At 45.8% G+C, this 17,749-nt stretch overlaps 1 protein-coding gene and 1 long non-coding RNA gene across 3 annotated transcripts in view; one reads left to right on the forward strand and one right to left on the reverse strand.

Annotated features, from left to right (window-relative positions):
• The window catches only part of LOC309355440 (long-chain fatty acid transport protein 2-like), a 30,254-nt gene that overhangs the window by 1,900 nt on the left and 10,605 nt on the right, over nucleotides 1-17,749 (forward strand). The window contains exons 2-6 of one of the 2 annotated variants that reach the window (XM_081886295.1): nucleotides 6,010-6,219; nucleotides 7,882-8,040; nucleotides 11,109-11,233; nucleotides 12,726-12,920; nucleotides 17,574-17,664. In XM_081886295.1, coding sequence (XP_081742421.1) covers nucleotides 6,010-6,219; nucleotides 7,882-8,040; nucleotides 11,109-11,233; nucleotides 12,726-12,920; nucleotides 17,574-17,664 — 780 coding nt within the window. The remainder of the gene's footprint in view (nucleotides 1-6,009; nucleotides 6,220-7,881; nucleotides 8,041-11,108; nucleotides 11,234-12,725; nucleotides 12,921-17,573; nucleotides 17,665-17,749) is intronic. The other variant, XM_081886296.1, reaches the window with a different exon arrangement.
• Nucleotides 11,088-11,682, reverse strand: LOC309355624. The gene is made up of 2 exons (XR_014162573.1): nucleotides 11,555-11,682; nucleotides 11,088-11,299 (listed from the first exon to the last, which is right to left on the reverse strand). It is a non-coding gene; the product is annotated as an uncharacterized lncRNA (long non-coding RNA).

Consider the following 17,749-nt stretch of genomic DNA (forward strand, 5'->3'; position numbering starts at 1 on the left):
CTTCACCACGCAGGGTGTGTGTTTTCCTTGTTGGACTGCCTTCAGTGTGACCTCCCAAAAACGGGTTAGTTTAGTGAAGCAGTGTTCCAAGAAGAAAATAACAGCAATAGCTGCTGATGTTTGAGGGAAAGGAAAGGAGGGAAGAGAGAACAAATATCCAGCGGGAGTAATATTACATTGTCGACTCCAATGGTTTCTGTGATGACATCAGTGTAAATGGCCAGGCAAAACTGAGGGTGCTTTGCCATTCCCACCTGAATTGCTCCTTTGCAACAACAACTAGGCAAGCTGTGTCAGTGTTATTATGGATTGATTTGATTTCTCACCTGCCTTTCCCCACTGTTACGGAAAAATCTGGGTGCGAGGCTGCTCTGCCACCCAGCTCGTCAGACTAAGTCCGTGGGTCCCTGCGGAGGAAAATGAGCTCAGCCGGAGACAGGAGCAAGTTGCAGAAGATCCAAGTTTATTGCGCAACAGGTTCAAGGCGAGATTGAACAGCGGGAAAGGGGTGACATGAGCTTTTGAAACTTCCCTCCATGTCCCATAATACAGTGCAAAATACATCATAGTTACATCATGAATACATTAAAGAGAGGTTGGGTTACACCGGATTAACATACGGAGGAGGGAGGGGGGAATATGCAGAGCTGGAGATATGCGCAGATAAGCACTTCCTGAGTACCGGTGATGAGAAGACAATAGTCCAAGTATGTAAAGTCTGCCACCTGGCATTGCCCGGAGGAAAGGCTGGACAGAGCGATTCGACCGGATTAGGGTCTTCCTGAGTACATGACACCTTGCTCAAGGGATTATGGAGGCAGGGGATGTCATGAAGTCCTGAAGAGGCTGAGTCAATCAGCACCAAAAGCGAGAAAATCGGAGTTGTGGTTGATTTTATACAAATTTTAAGGATTTTTAGTCCGTTTCAGTTCATTTTATATTGATGATTGAAGTCGGAAACAAAATAGATAAGGTACATTGATGCAAGATTTGACACTTTTATGAGTTCACGAGTTTGGGTTCCATTGTTCTCCCAGCGGGAGCCGTCAGCAGCTTGTCAAGAGGTTGAATGAGGCGTGCAGGAGCTCGCTGAGCTAGCCCTGCAAGGCGAATGCATGGTTCTGATTGGGTAGAATGCAGCCATTGTAACGAATGGAGGATACAGTTTGATATGGTCTACCCACAGTAAAGATGGAGCGAGAAAGAGGCTTAAGAGTTTGGGCTTATTTCGCCCATGTAGGAAAGGGAAAGGCACTTTATTTATGGAGCTTGGGGTAGAGTGTAGTGCTTGTGTAACGGTGTGGGGGCTGAGGGGTCAATGTAGGGCTGGGTGCCCTTGAGGTCATCGCCTCGGACCCTCTGGTGACCGGCGAAAGGGTGAAGGAAGGCACCCCCCCTTTCCGTATCACCCACAAAGGGCCAAAGCGGGTTATAATAAAATATGCCATTATGCAACAAATAAAAAAATGAAGGTTAAAAAATAAAGAAATTATGAAACATTCCATATCTAAAAAACAGTACAAACATTAAAGAACCATTTCAGGGGGGAGAGGGAACCCACAATTTAAATCGATCCAATACGGATGCAGGCTGGGATAATTTGGAAGGCTTCTAGAAAGAGGAAGGTCTTCATTTGGCACCAATAAGACAACAAAGACCTGCCTGTCTAATATGTAACAAGAAGAAAGTCCAAATGACAGGGTATCACACTTTTCCCCGGAATAAAATGGTATCTTACAAATGATGCCTGGATGTCAAGAGTGTCTGACTCTCCCCAGGTCAATGAATCTGGACCAGGTGAGATTTTAATCCATGGCACCAGAGCCAAAGTAAACACTCTTGTGTACAAACAATTGTTTCTCTGAAGCAGAGAGGAAGAGACTCTTCCCCTTTAGACCAGCACACTAATCCTGACTCAACATCAATAGCTTGATAACAAGGTCAGGGGAGGCAGGGAGAGTGCATGGGGGCGGGAAGGGGTAGCTGGTTTCCTCTGTTTTCAGGGACTCCTAGTCATGATGCCTATGTTCTCCTTCTTACTGTCGGAGGCAGTCGGCCTCTGCTAGGAATCACAAGTGAGGAGACTGCCGTTGTGTTCAGGTCCTGCTTCTTGAGCTTCAGCTGGCCACCGAGACAGCAGGACACTGGGCCAAATTGGCTATTGGCCTGACCCAATAGGACAGCCAGCATGGTGTAGTGGTTAGAGTGCTGGACTAGGGCCTGGGAAACCAGAGTTCAAGTCCCCACTCCACCATGAAGCTCACTGAGCGACCTTGAGCCAGTCACTGCCTCTCAGCCTGACCTACCTTACAGGGTTGCTTGGGGGATTAAATGAGGAAAGGGGAAGAAACCCGTACACCACCTGGAACTCTTTGGAGTAAAGGTGGGATATGAAAGCAGCAAATAAAATAAAAATAAAATGCCATGAGTTCTGAGGCATTAACAGGCTCAGAATATAATGATTGTTAGCAGCCAACAGTCCAGCAAGCACGGGGATTTGGTTATCAGTTCAATTAAACTTTATTTGCAAGCATATTCACAGAGCTGCTCTCGCACACATCCTGATCTAATCAGAATCCTCCTCCCTATTTCGCTTCCAGCAAGATCTGTACCAGAAACGCTTACGCATGCTTTACATTTATGACCTTTCTGGAGGTGTGCCCAACAGAGAGACCTCGGATTGGGAACGTCAATTGGCTCTCCATTACTGTCACTAGACAGGAAGGCTGAGAAAGTCCAGGAAGGGGAATAGGAGGGAGACATGGAGTGGGGTTATGGCTGCCATACGTCTGGATTTTCCCCCCAAAGCCCCCAAAGTTAATTTTTGGGAGGAGACATCAAACAAACAAAAAAGCTCAACAGCTTTGTCCGGATTTTCACTTTTGGGAATATGGCAACCCTAGGTGAGGCTGAGACCTGGGAACAGAGGATGGTACAGTGGTACCTTGGTTTACGAACTTAATCCATTCCGGAAGTCCATTCTTAAACCAAAACATTCTTAAACCAAGGCGTGCTTTCCCATAGCAGTGGGGGACTCAATTTACAAGCGGAACACACTCAACAGGAAGCGGAACATGTTCTTAATCCAAGACAAAGTTCACAAACCAAAACACCTGCTTCCAGGTTTGCAGCGTTCTTAGTCCAAGTTGTTCATAAACCAAGCTGTTCTTAAACCAAGATACCACTGTACTTCTGTCTCTTGGAGGTGGCTGCCCTAGCTGCAGATGCAGGACCCCATCTTTTCTCTTCCCTCCCAGGGAGCAGAACACAGCAATGGAATCCATGGAAGGTGCCAGCCCACTGCTGGGGTGGAGGAACCAGGATCCGAATGGGAGGGTTCAGCCTGTTTGCTCAGGCCCTGGAAGTGCTTCCACCACTGGGAGCTGATGCATCCTCCCTGAATCAGTCTCGCCAGGCATGAGACTCTCACAGCTATGTTTGCTTGGCCTTGTCTTTAAAGGTTTGGCAGGTAGCATCCCAATCTGTTGGGACAGCTTTTCTGAACTCCAAGCCCTGATCTTGGACTCTTGGATCTTGCTACCAGCCTGGCTAGCCTCGCTTTTGTTTTCATCTAGCCTGAGCATAGCAACCGCTCTGACTCATTCCCTGTTGCTGAGCTTGTTAGTCTTCTTGGCGTCAATAAAGAGCCCTTCCTTCCTCTCAGGAAGGAGTCTCTGTCATTGTGCTCTCAGCAGGAGCTAGAACAAGGATTCTTCTTATATTCTTATGAACTCACATCTTTGGATTTGTGCAAAAGAGCCCTAGTTCCTAAATGCAGCTGCTCCCCTGAGATGGAAATTAACTATACCATAATACAGTATAAGCTGGTCTAGGCTATTTCATTCATCGGTCTTTTTCTTTTTACGGGCAAAATTCACAGTTGTGCAGAGATATACGAATAAGCACCCCTTCCTCCCATCTTTTCATGCACTTAATCTTTCTGTTTTGAAAACAGCTGGGAGGGGGAGCGATGGTGGAGAATCTGTTTTGAGTATCCTAGGCATTATCCAATAAAAGGCAGACATTTATATTAGCAGTTGCACCCACAGTTCTGTGGGGTAGTTCCCCATTTTCCTAGGAACATCTGCAAAACCAGTTTGACCGGTGACCATGCGGTAACCTCAAATATTCTGAATTTGTACGTGCCAAAAACTACACCAAAGGTTACACAATCATAGGCGGACCTGAAAACAGGCACAACCTTGCCCATCTGTTTGATGGAAAGGCAGGATGCAAATTTAAGAAATAAATAATACATATTTTCAACAGGAGTGGGTGCAGGTTTTTCTGCTGTGCCCTAAGCACTGTTTTCCTCTTGCTTTCACTTCTCAAATGACACATGTACAGCCTTTTGAAGGTGAAAGTTGAATTACTCTTCCACTTTGCCTCACTCCTCCCTATCTGATATTACGTTTGCCTTGCCGCTCCCTCAGGTGTTAGCAAATTATATATTTGTACAGCATCCTTTTAAAAAAACACACAAACAAACATGATTTTTTAAGGGTGCCTCCAGACTGTCAATATTTTGTCAGGGGGATTCTAGCAGATACCTGGAAATTTAGGTGGATTCAGGCTGCATAAACACTATACCTTTAAAGCACATTTGACACACATCTCCCCCTTCAAAGAATTCAGGGCACTGTAGTTGGTTAAGGGTTGATGGAAATTGTAACTCTGTGAAAGGTGAACTACAGTTAGGAGAATTCTTTGGGGGCGGGTGCTTTGAATGTGCTTTAAAGATATAACGTGTACACAACCGAAAATACTCTGCCTCTCATCCCAATTAATTTCACTTTTTAAAAAGAAACACACTTTTAGTGCCTAGGAACAGGGAAATCCATTTGTTAGCTGTGCATTGGTTTCATTATTGCATTTGTGTTCATTGAATCCTTCCCTGACTAAGCAGATTTTTGTTGCTGCGGTTCCGCTGGCAGAGGTATTTCGGTGGCTGCTCCTGACAGCTGCTGCTCTGTCTCTCTCGAAATGGTTGCATTGTTCCAGGGCATCCCTGTAATAAAAGAATTAAAAGCTGACCCCCACAAGACAATTCCAGCTGGGACCACCAGTTTAAAAAATTGAGTTCCCTCTGGCAACAGAGTGTCCAAGACAGACTTTCCCCAACCTGGTGCCCTCTAGAATCCTTGGCCTATGTACACATTAGTGGTTTGAAATGCAGGAAAATCATTCCACCGCCACTACTGGTACATTTTCATGTAGCTTTTGTATGTTGCTGTTCACACACCAGAGAAGGGGGTGAGGGTGTTATCACCTGAGGCTCATTACCTGAATTGTTTCCCTGTGCTGAACTCCAGTGCATCTGCACATGCTCAATAGCTGCCTGGATGTACACACCTCAGCTTAGCCACACCTTCTAATTTCAAATCGGATGGAAGTTAGTTTGAGGGAAACTGCCTCAAACAGGGGTATTTCTCAAGAAGCTACAGGAAACCAATGGATTGTAGCCAATGTCATGTGCTCTGGGCTTCAAACACCAGTGGTGGGATTGTGTGTTGGAGCTGGAGTAAGCAGTAATGTGTACCCAGCCTTGGACTTCCATTAAACCCAGCCAGAACGGCCAAGAACGATGGGAGTCGTAGTCCAAAACATCGTGAAAGGTGGTCCAGTTCATTCTGCAAATAATAATTAACAGCAGCATCACCATCATCTGCTCTAAGGCTGCCACTGGAGAATAAAAATCGGCCCATCCCATGAAAGCATTTAAATCTGAGCAAGAACAAATGGGTACTTTTTGTTGCTGAAAAATACTGAAGTATCCTTTCATCACTCATAGCAACAAATGAAAATTAAACCAAACGGGTTCCAAAACTAATGCACACTCCTGTCCCAAATGCTACTGTCTGGTATACAACTGCAATTCTGCTTATTCATAAGCAAACAAAACCATTCTTTATTGCAGAATCTGGGCAGGCTGCCTTACTGTCTAGCAGGATTTCCAGAATCAAGGGCCAATCAAGGGCCAATCTCACCTCTTTTCATGCTCTCTTGAAGATTTCAAGGCTGCCATTGAGGATGTCCTTCCTGCTCTAAAGAAAGAAGGAGTCTGGGTTTTCTTCCTGAGCGAAGACTCCCCAACCGAGGGCGTGGAAGCTTTGCTGGGGCAGATCCAATCCAGCTCAGCCGAGCCTGTGCCCATTTCCTTCAGAGCCAAAGTGACCCCTCAGTCATCATCCCTGTATATTTACACCTCTGGGACCACAGGTGAGGAGGAGAGCGTCAAAGAGGTGGGTGAGGGAGCAAGGGGAGGGGAAACTTGGCTTGCGTGCCTGGAAATATCTTGTTTCCCATCTGCCCTCCTCCTGGGCACTTTTGAGGACGGATGGGGTTTGCCCATTCAGGAGGGGCCATAGCTCAACCATCAAGGGGATGCACATCACTTTGATCCAGCCCAAAGTGGATCTCAGTGTAGATCCCTGCCTGAGACCTCAGAGAGCCACTGCCGGGCATGTGTAAAACAACTTTAGATATACCGTATTGACCCGAATATAAGCTGCACTTATTTTTCCAAATTCTGACCGTGAAAAGTTCAAGCGCAGCTTAAATTTGCGACCTTACAAAAATGGGCTTTTACGGTATCACTGCTTAAACAGACATACAGTAAAACAGAACGGGTGTGACTGCCTGCAGAATTTTAAGGGAGTGGCTTGTATTCGGGTATTGTCTTTTCCCCCTCCCCCCCTTGAATTTTAAAGGTGTGGCTTATATTCGGGTGTGGCTTATATTTAGGCCAATATGGTATCTCTGATTCAGTCCACACAGCCTCCATTGCCATGCAAGTGTCAGGCCGTTTTGGCTGTGAGACCGTCACCAGTAGGCTGGCCAATGGCACAACATCTATAAAGAGGACAAAAGAGCACACAGAGCTGCATAAAATCCCCATAGCTCATTTATCTGTGTCAATGGAAATTTAGAAAGACTTAGCATATGCAATCCATTTCACAACAGCGGGGAAGACTGTGACTAGGGGCATTTGCAGAAGAAGGGTTCCTGGCACTCCCCCAGTCACGACACTTCTGCTATAACTTAAAGGCGGAATTGCAATAGACAGTGTACACAATCAGGGATGTTGTGCTTTATTCCTGTGGAACCACTCCGACCAGTCTCAGGTCCCGGACCAAATTTATGTTGACTCAGGATTGAGACAGCACAAGATCTCATCAGGTCACATCAGCAGTGGCGGAGCTTCATGCTCCAGCACCGGGGAGCAGAGAGCAGGCGGGGGCATGGCTGCCACACGTCTCAGGGGCATGGTGCGCATCCTGGGGGTGTGGTGTGCCGCCTGTGGGGGCGTGGCGCCCAGCGTGGGGGGGGATCCAGCCACGATGGCACACCACCGGGATCGCACTGCTGGGCGTGGTGCGCTCCCCCCACCCTCCTCTTCCGCCAGTGCACATCAGGTCCAAAGTCCGGCAGCAGTGGACTTTGATCATCTTTCATAATATGGTGCCCTGTGTGAGCCCAGAATTGACACCCCCAAATGGATCTTCTCAATTATGGATCCTCTCAATTTTGTGTGCCCCCTCTCCCCCCGCTTGGCGCCCTCTGTGTGGGAAGCGCCTGCACCACCCTAAATCCGGCACTGTACATGGAATAAAATAGACTCTGTCAAAGGGTGGGGCTGTCCAAGTCCTATTGATAGTCAAGACGAGACAACAAAATAGGCTATAGGCGGATCTAAAAGCTGGTAGAAAAAGAATTCCTTTTCTGTGTCTGCCCTTTGCTATTTTGTGGTTGAGAATGTGGATAGCGTTATATTGGGGGGACAGGGACAGATAGAAATATGACCCCTGCAAATTGTTGTTTCTCGCTTGATGGAGTCATTTCGGATAATCTTCCTTCTTTTTAATTTCTGCCTGCCTCAAGGGATGCCGAAAGCGGCTATCATCACCCAGTCGAAGCTGCTCAAAGTGTCCCATATGTTTCGCATGTGCGGGGTCACTCCTAAGGATATCATCTACCTCCCGCTGCCGATGTACCACTCAGCTGCCCTTCTTCTTGGGACAGGAGGGTGCCTGGAGGTTGGTATGTACAGAATGTTTTTCAGTGAGCTGGGATGAATGGGTGCATAAGGTTTTTTTGTGGGGCGGGGGGGGGAGGTCAGAATCTGCACTCAGATCCTCAGTCTATGAATATGGATCATATGATCCTCCGGATCCCTTCCAACTCTAGAGTCCTACGGTTCTGCAAAATCCATCATTGCACATATAGGCTCTTGCCTGATACTAATTGGTGAGAATTTCTATGCAGGCAAGTAACAGATGGGCACCCCCCTTTCCCATTCAGCATAGAAATGTAGTGGGCTGCTGCAGGAGAGATGGGCCCTTCTGCTTGGCATGCAGAAAGGAGATAGAGAAATTTTCTTATCCCTCTCTCATAATGCTAGAACTCATAGACAAGCAACGAAGCTGAATGTTGGAAGATTCAGGGCAGATAAAAGAAAGCACTTAATCGCTCAGTGCATAGTTAAGCTTTGGAATTCGCTCTCACAAGAGCCAACTTGGGTGGCTACTGTTATAAGAAAAACTTCTCCTTTTTTCCTTATGGGGTATTGAAGAGCCCATACAGAGTCTTTATTTTTATTTTTTTTAATGATATTTTATTGAGTTTTACAAAATTAACAACAATAAAATTAACTAAAATCACAAAAAACCACACATCAGAAATACAAACAAAAACACAGAATAGAAAAAATAAAAACATAAAAAGAAAATTCAACATTTAAAAACTCTGTTTCAGATTAATACCCTTCCAAATCTTATTTTCTTTGCTTCCACCCGCCTTCCTTTCATGTATTCCACTTTTTCATGTATTCCACATACAGAGTCTTTAAGTAGGTTCTCTATCGGTAGGAGAAAATAACAGAAGCCAACCAGAGAATATTGAGAAGCAAAGCAGCTAGGAAGCCTGATCTTTAATAAACTGTTGCAACAGGGTCCCCCACTCCCCCACGCAGGGAGGGAGGAGAGGAACCTAGAACATTGGTGTGCAAGCTCTTATACAGACATTTGAAATTGCCTACCCTCTAGCTCAAGACCACCCCCCAAAACATCATACATTCATCACAGAAAGAGGTGGTCCCCAGCAGAAATTAGAATGTGTTGCTTCTCTCCTGTCTGTCAGGATACCTGATAATGCCTTATCTGATTGCATTTCCTGGGTAGCCTGGCCATTCCTTTGAGATGGTAAATACATAGTTCCTGAATCTCTTACTCCTATTGACAGTGTGCTCAGCTTAACAGATACTTGCCAGACTGTATTTACAGAGAGGTGTAAGCTCCTACAGTCCAAAGACAGAAAGCTTTTCCCATTTCCTTCCTACTTGCAGATAAATATTTGAGGTCAATTTGGGAGAGTCAAAATGGCTTCAGGATTGTTCTCCTATATGAAGGGAGAGTCCTATTGTGCGCAGCTCCTTTTGTAGGTTCCCCCTTGAGACATTTGGTTGGCCACTGTGAGACCAGGATGCTGGACTAGATGGGTCACAGGCCTGATCCAGTTGCGTGTCAAAACCCCTCCCCCAGAAAGAAAGACACAGGACACGATGTTTAAGTTTAATGGGCATGAAATGGCCACAACTTTATTGATTAGAGAATTGAAGGTATTGGCTCTAGGCATTGGCTCCTATCAGCTACCCGGCATGATGACCGGGAAGGGTTAACACGAACCGTGGGAGGGCCTGTTGAAGTACGCCAACTAGGATCCCACGTGTGTCACCGCTTGGGGCGTGCCGGGGGCCCTTACCAAGCTAGGTTTCGGACAAGACAACGCCCCTCGGAGTCCTCTACCGGACTACCCCATTTCCTGGGGGAAGGTGATGGCGTTCCTTCCCCCCCCCATCCATTTGCATAACAATAGAACCCCAGCCAATGCCTAACCGCCAATACAGAGAAAGTTGTGACGTTTGCTATGAGGTAGGCGAAAAAACCAAACGGCTGAAAGATTGCCAACTTGGAAAAATTCCTACCAGGCCCCTTGCGGCGACCAACCGAAGTCCATAGCAAGGTCATGACGCCCTACGGCTGCCTAAGTATCTAAGGGTGGGTGGGATGGGAAAAAACCTCTCAGCTGGTCGGGAGTGAAGAGGGCGGACCCTGGGCGTGCCCGGCTTAAAATACGTTAAGCCACGCCTCCCCCCGGCCTGCCGATAGGCGGCCAGGGTCGCGGGCACGCCCAGGGATTCCCCCAATTCTCGCGGGGGCCAAGGACAGCCCCCGCGCCTGGGGGGGAGGGGCTAGACCGCAACCCCCTCTCCTCCCCAGGGTCGGAAATGGCTTTCTTGTGCTTGTAGAAATAGACAACGCAGCACAAATACAGGTTGCTAGGGTTGCCATGTTTCAAAAATTGAAGTTCTGGACACAAAAGTTGTTCAACTTTTTAGGAGGAAAAAAAATGAAATGAATTTTTAGGAAAATCATCCAAAACGACACTGCAGGCATGGGTTGCCATACGTATGGATTTTCCTGGACATTTTTGAGATTTTTGCCCAGACTACAGTATTCCGGCTATGTCTGGGAAATTCCGGACGAATGGAAATCTGAAATGTGAGAATCTAATTTAGCCATGACGTGTGTGCTGGGTGCAGAGATACACTATTGGCTGCAAAGCCTGCGCTCCTCTCCCACCACTCTTATTTTCTTGAAACAAATATATTGCGAAACGAAACAAAGTTTTGGCATCAGCACTGAATCTTGTACTGTTAGCTTCTGAACCACATTGTCAGAAATGTCCGAGTGGAGTGCTGAAATAGAGGAATGTGAATGCAGGGCACTGTTTTATTGCAGGTGCATTCCGCATCGTGTTCTCTACGCGATATTAGTGCACTAGCGGATTTATTCTGCTTTTTTGGTTGCTTTGGGACATTTCCCCAATGCTGCCATATTATTGCTGTCTAGGGCAGCAAACTGGGACAACCTCTCCTCTGCCCCAAATATTTGTGGTATGAAAAGTTGAAGGACTTCAGCAGGAAGTTACAATAGAAGTGCATATACTGGAACCAAAGCAGCACAACTGTCTTATAAAACTTTTGCAGGTCCAAACAGTAATGAAGGCGGAATCACTTTCTTTCTTTCTCCCCCCCCCTCCCCAAACAGGATGCACAATTGCCTTGAGGTCTAAGTTTTCTGTTACCCATTTCTGGGACGACTGCAGGCGATACGGTGTCACTGTGATCCAATATGTTGGAGAAATGATGCGCTACCTCTGTAATGCACCAAAGGTAAATGAGAGACAGGTTGGGGGCGGGGAGGGTGAATGTTGCCAAGAAGCAAAATGGGTTCTGCTGCTCAGTACAGTGGTACCTCGCAAGACGAATGCCTCGGAACACGAAAAACTCGCAAGACGAAAGAGTTTTTCGTTTTTTGAGTTGCTTCGCAAGACGATTTTCCCTATGGGCTTGCTTCGCAAGACGAAACGTCTTGCGAGTTTGTTTCCTTTTTCTTAAAACCATTAATACCAGGGTGTATCCGTGCTTCGCAAGACGAAAAATCCGCAAGACGAAGAAACTCGCAGAACAAATTAATTTCGTCTTGCGAGGCACCACTGTACTGAATCCCTTACAGCAGGTGGGTGCATGCCCACCTGCCCTACACCTGATGCTGCAGAAAGCAGGGAGTTCAATGCTTCTCGGTTTGGATGTGTCAGTCAGTTGCCATGCTTAGTTTTTGGTGAGCCAAAACCCTGCAGAAAGTGTCAGTTGATGTGATATTTGTACATTGAATTACAAGGCTATTGAGACCAAAAGGTTTCATGGACCTCCAGGTATAGGGCGGTATATAAATCTAGTAATAATAATAATAATGGAGGATGATTGTAATTTAAAGTATGTTTATTTTGGACTCTGCTATACAGCTCCAAATCTAACTTTTAAGTGCATTTTGAGTGCACTATACAAATATGACACTAGATGGCAATGGTGAGCTTATGGCAAATTCAATATATTTTTGAAAAATTTTAAAAAAGCATTTTTGCAGTTTTTTTAAATATTTGTCTAGTTTCCACCTTTGTTTTACTGTGTCTTGTGTTTCAAATTGTTGTGAATTGCCCCGAAATCATATGTGATGAGGGTGTGTGATGTAAATCAAATAATCTGAATAAGATAGGATAGACTGGAGTGGAATAGAGAAGCTCTTTAAGTACCTGCAAGATACAGCTTGGACTCATCCACTTTTGCTTGACCCATATTTTGATCATATTGTGCACCAATTTCTCCAGGTTGGATGGAGAGATTTTTTTGTTGTTCTGCAGCCGTGCTTTGCAAAAAATAATAATAATTGAATCTTATCTGGTGAATTGAAGCTCGGATAAGCAAAACCTCTCTTCAGATTTTCTGCACATCTAATGAAATTCAGTGGGTAGGATCAGATTTTCACAAGGCACCACCACGGATCAGTCCAAAAAGCTCTCTGACCCGGTACACAATATGATCAAACTACGGCTCAGTCAAAAGTGTGGTTGAGCCCTTTGTCCTATTCTCTGCAAGTTGCAGCCTCTCCGTTGTATCTTCTGAACCGGCTGAAGTTTCTGAACGGTCTTCCTAGGCAGCCCCACATTGCAGCAATCTAGTCAGAAACTTACAGGGCACAACAAGGCGTTCTTTTTGTGAAAGTTCGTTAGTGTAACCACTTGGAGCAATTCCTACTCATCGCCAGTGAAATGGCTATCCATACAGCTTATAACCACAGTGATCACCTCAGTGTGTTTCTTTGTAGACGGACCGTGACCGAGACCACTGCGTGCGACTGGCAATAGGTAATGGCATGCGTGTGGAAGTCTGGAAGGAGTTCCTGCATCGATTCAAACCTATCCAAATCCACGAATTCTATGGCGCCACAGAGGGGAATGTTGGATTTATTAACTACATCGGGAAGGTTGGAGCCATGGGAAAGACAAACTTCCTCCACAAGGTAATGAGGGCTAAGCAGGAATTTCCAGGGTGTGTTGATCACAAATGTCTAAATAAATAATGTCTTATCTTCTTCTTTGGCGATCGCTTGTAGCAGAGTAGGATTGTCTTCCATAAACACAGTTTTAACAGTGAGTCCATAAGTGACTGTGGAGGCCAATTCTGGACCCACATGTCCTTCCACAGTGTTGGGTTGGGTTTTTGGAAGACGCCTGTGCGTGAATTTGTTTTATGTGTGTAGATCTGTGCACGCTGATCAATGCACAGTCTTCGCATTAGGGCTCTGTTCCGATGGCATGAGTAGTCATGCCAGATAGGTAGATCCTATCTGCTGCAGCTTTCATCCACCTTCACAGCCGTTGTAACATACCACCTGCCTGTTCTGCTGTTGAGGACTTCTTGGGTAATTCTTTGTCTCACTCGCTGGATCATCACCTTGTGGTGGTGAGTGGGTTTGCACATTCCTATGACCCTTGTGAGCGAAGCCGTCGGGAATCTCATACTCGCAACAGGGTCACCCAAGGCGGTAAGATCAAAGGGAAGGAGCTAGACAAAGAATGTCTTATAGAATTCCAAGGTCCCAGTTAAACATCCCCAAACACTCCACTCTAATTGCACACCTCATCTTCTGGTCTCTTAAAGCTGCCTTCAGTTCTCTCTTCAATAGCCACCTTTTCTGTGTAGACTTTGGCACTATAGTCTAGGAATAACCAAAGTGGTATTCTCCAGATATTGGACTGGATTCCTGACTAGGGCAGAGTGATAGCTGGTTTTCAACATTGTTATATATCAACAGCTAAACAAATAGCGATATACCGATATATCACAATGTCCGAAATAAGGATGGAACTATGTAGAGGCATTTGCTTCATAGTTTTGCCTTCATCGTGATTTTTGCTGGCACCTGGTCTTGTGATTTGCTGCCTCCTGCATGAGGTGAGGGAGAGTTGAGTTAACAGAGTTTAATAGGGGCTGTAGGAATCAGGAGAGGCATTGGCTGGCTTCACTGTTTTGCCCACCTTGTGATTTTTGCATAGCACACACACACACAATTTGTGGTTTTTTTGGGGGGGGTGTTATTGGGTTGCTGATTTTTATTTTTATTAGGTATTTTGTTGTTTTATAACTTGATTTTATTCTGTGAACCGCCCTGACACCCCCGGGTGTAGGGTGGTATATAAATTCAATAAATAATAATAATATGTTGTCAGGTCAAAAATTACAAAGCCAATATCACAATATGGACTTCAAACCAGCTTTGGACAATATATTGATATATCACCTGGCCCTATTCCCGACCATTGGTAATGACAGCTGTGGAGGCCCCCCAATTTGTCCATACCTGCCTTATTCCCCCTTTCCTTTGACTGGTCTTAACTGTCCAGGGGTCCTTCACCATTTTCTTACCTTTATTGTTTGCAGGGATCCTGGCACCATTGGTGCCTTCTTAGTCTTAATCACCTTTTGGCTAGGGATGAGAGACTTTCTTCTGTTCCTTTCCTTTATTGTTATTCTGGTTCAAGGGCTTCAGCCCCCTCATGTGGTTTTACCCGACTGGAGTGTCCTGTATTGTACTATGATAATGCCTGCTCTTTTCATGGATGGAGGATGGAGAGATATGGGTATTTTTTAAATCGGGGGTGGGGGCTGCTTCTAGAAACCTTTGATCTTTGCCTAGCTGGAATGCAGCCTCGTGTGCAAAGGTCCCACGAGATATTCCGAGATTAGGGCCTTTGTCCTTTGAAGAGTTGTGTAGTAAACCCTGGATGTGAAGCTGTACCTGGCACGTCTGATACAGGGATGGGAAAAATTTCACCCTTGCCATGTCTGTTTGAGATGCAGGGCTTAAGTAACAGGAGTCCTATGAGAGAGAGAGAGAGAGAGAGAGAGAGAGAGAGAGAGAGAGAGAGAGAGAGAGAGAGAGGAAAATAACCATTAGGCCAAACTTGGCCCTGCATCATGATGTTGCTAAATCATGTTTTGGCACCTGAGACTTCTAAGTGCATTTTTTTTTTTTTTGATCAAGCACATTTCACAATAAAGCGTTTCAAAGTGTGCCAGAAAATATTTCCAATTAATACAGTCATACTTCATGTTATGTTTGCTTCATGACATGTTTTTTCAGGTTGCATCTTGCAGCAACTCGGGAGTACCAGAAAGGGTTACTTCCAGGTTTCGCCACTCGTGCATGTGCAGACACGCAAAACGATGTCACGTGCATGCACAGAAGTGGTGAATTGCAACCTACATGTGTGCAGACACGCCGCTGCGGATTGCGTTCTATTAATGTTGCGAATGGGCCTCCGGAACGGAACCTGTTTGCAACCAGAGGTACCACTGTATATGAATTTAGCAACAGGAAAATGCCAGCCAATTCAATATGGATGGATTGAGGGTGGGGGGAGATCATGCAAGATAGCTGCAAAGTTAGCGAACTCTTTTCTCTATTACATTATATCATGTATTGTAAATGCTGCCATCATAATTCCCTCTATTGCTGATGTTCAGGCTGCCAGTGCCATTGGTTATGTTGCTAAAATGTCACCCCCCACATAGAAGAGGGGGTCACTATCTTGAGGAAATGGAGCGCAGCAACTGGAATCCTGAACAGGGAGCAACCCGTGCTGCAACATTTTGTTGTGGATCCTACTTGTCTACACAGTCATACCTTGGTTTTCAAACAGCTTAGTTCTCGAACATTTTGGCTCCCAAACGACGCAAACCCAGAAGTGACTGTTCTGGTTTGCGAACTATTTCTGGAAGGCGAATATCCAATGGGGCTTCCACAGCTTCTGATTGGAGCTTCCTGCAGCCAATCAGAAGTCGCGCCTTGGTTTCCATTCCGGAACGGATTCTGTTCAACTTCCAAGGTACGGCTGTAGTAATAGTAAACTCAATTTTCTAAGTGTGGTTCCTTCTGAAGCCTTGTTTGTACTCACACAAACAAGGAAGATGTATCAGCAGGTACCCAGGAACTCCAAGGTTTGTAGAAGTACAAAAAAAATAGAAACATTTTTTGGGGGGAAAGAGTCCAATGAGGGCTCTGCATACACTTCAGGCAGAGAATTATGACAGGTTGTTTTTGAGAGTGGAGTGGGGAGAATCGTAAACCAACAGGGAGAGGGAATGGAATGGAATGCCCTGAAAAAGGGCATGGCTGGCTGGAGTCCTAAACTTCATGTTGCAACATTTTGCTGGAGCACCTGCTTAGATAAACTAAAATCAAAGAGCAGGTTCCAAAGTCCAGGTCAACAAAATGATAAATCTGCTGACACCCACAAGCTTTACACAACTGTGTAAAGTTAATCCATTCAGTCCTGAACTTTGAACTATTTTCAATTGAAAACCTTACAGTGATTTATTACCTCGATTGAAAAGCAAATAAATGTGCATACATAAGGTGACTTAGTTTAATAATCACCCCTCCCAAGAGGTACTCTGGGAACTGTAGTCCTGTGAGTGGTGGCATGCGACTAGGTTCCTCTTAACGAATAATCCCCAGCACTCTCACCAAACTACAATTCCTAGAATTCCTAGGGGAGGGGAGCCATGATAGCTAAAGTGACGTAGGCTTGTAGAAAGATCCAAGAGCTTTCCCAGGTGACATCTTGAGGGATGTTTTTGAGAGAAGGGCAGAAAACGCAGCTTTACCCAACACCGACCAGAGATGTTGAGCACACCTTTGCCCAGTTTAGCAGAAGCAGTTACTCTCCCTCTGGCCTCTTGGTTTCAGAAAATAATGCCAACAAACCATATTTGTGTATGACATGCCCCTGTGTATAAGACACTATTTTGGGGGACTCAAAATTAAGAAAATGGGGGAGGATTGACCAGAGTTGTGGAGATTTTTAGGGGGTGGGGATTGCAGTAAATCACTAACTCAGAAAATCGCTCGCATCACAGAAGCCTGCAAGCGTCTGCCCGCTTGCAAACAGCAGCCGGCATTCAAACGCCCAATTGCCGCAGTGGCAGCCAATCCACAGCAGCCCTTGCCACAGCAACCAATCTCCTGCCCAATTAAGGCAGCACCAGCCTATCCTAAGCAGCCCTTGCTGCAGCCACCAATCACCCACCAAATTGCCACTGACAAGCTGCAGCACGCGGCTGCAACCAATCACTCATCCCCCCTATGCACTATCGGTGTATAAGACGCACCCCGTTTTTACACCTTATTTTACAGAACGAAAAGTCTTATACATGGGAAAGTATGGTGTTTCACATCTGGCAACCAATATGCCCTTTTGGTTTCAGAAAGTTCATGGGTAGACGAGTCTAAAAAGCGCAGGACACAAACTAAGCTCTCCTACCACACCATCTGGGGGAAGTTGGTGTTGCTGGTCGAAGGAGCTTGAGGTGGCTCTGTCCGGATCTGTGCAACCCTCGCTTTCCAGGGGCAGTGCTGAGGAGAGCAGTGGTGCCAAGGAGGAGAAGCCACAGTCCAGGTGCCAAGGACCTGGCTCTGGCCTGGGGGCCACTGGTTATCTTTGCTTGAGGTCAATGATCCTAGCTGTGGTTCCAGGGCGTTGGACTCAATGACCCTTTGGGTCCCTTCCTGTAGTTCTATGGTTCTATAAAATGCTTTATGATCCTGGTGTTATAACATGCTTGCCTTGAATTTACGCCTTATCATCTCATGCTTTCCTTTCCCCTTCAGAAACTGGCAAAATTCGAACTGGTTCAATATAACGTTGACCAGGATGAGCCGGTGAGGGATGAGAAAGGATATTGCATCCCAGTGGCCACAGGTAATAAAACAAGCATACATTTACATCCACACCATAAAGCACTCTTATGCCACTTTAAAAGCCATGGCTTGCCCCCAAAGAATCG

Source organism: Podarcis melisellensis (assembly GCF_964234715.1).
Source record: "Podarcis melisellensis genome assembly, chromosome: 13".
In the NCBI taxonomy this organism is placed as follows: Eukaryota; Metazoa; Chordata; class Lepidosauria; order Squamata; family Lacertidae; genus Podarcis; species Podarcis melisellensis.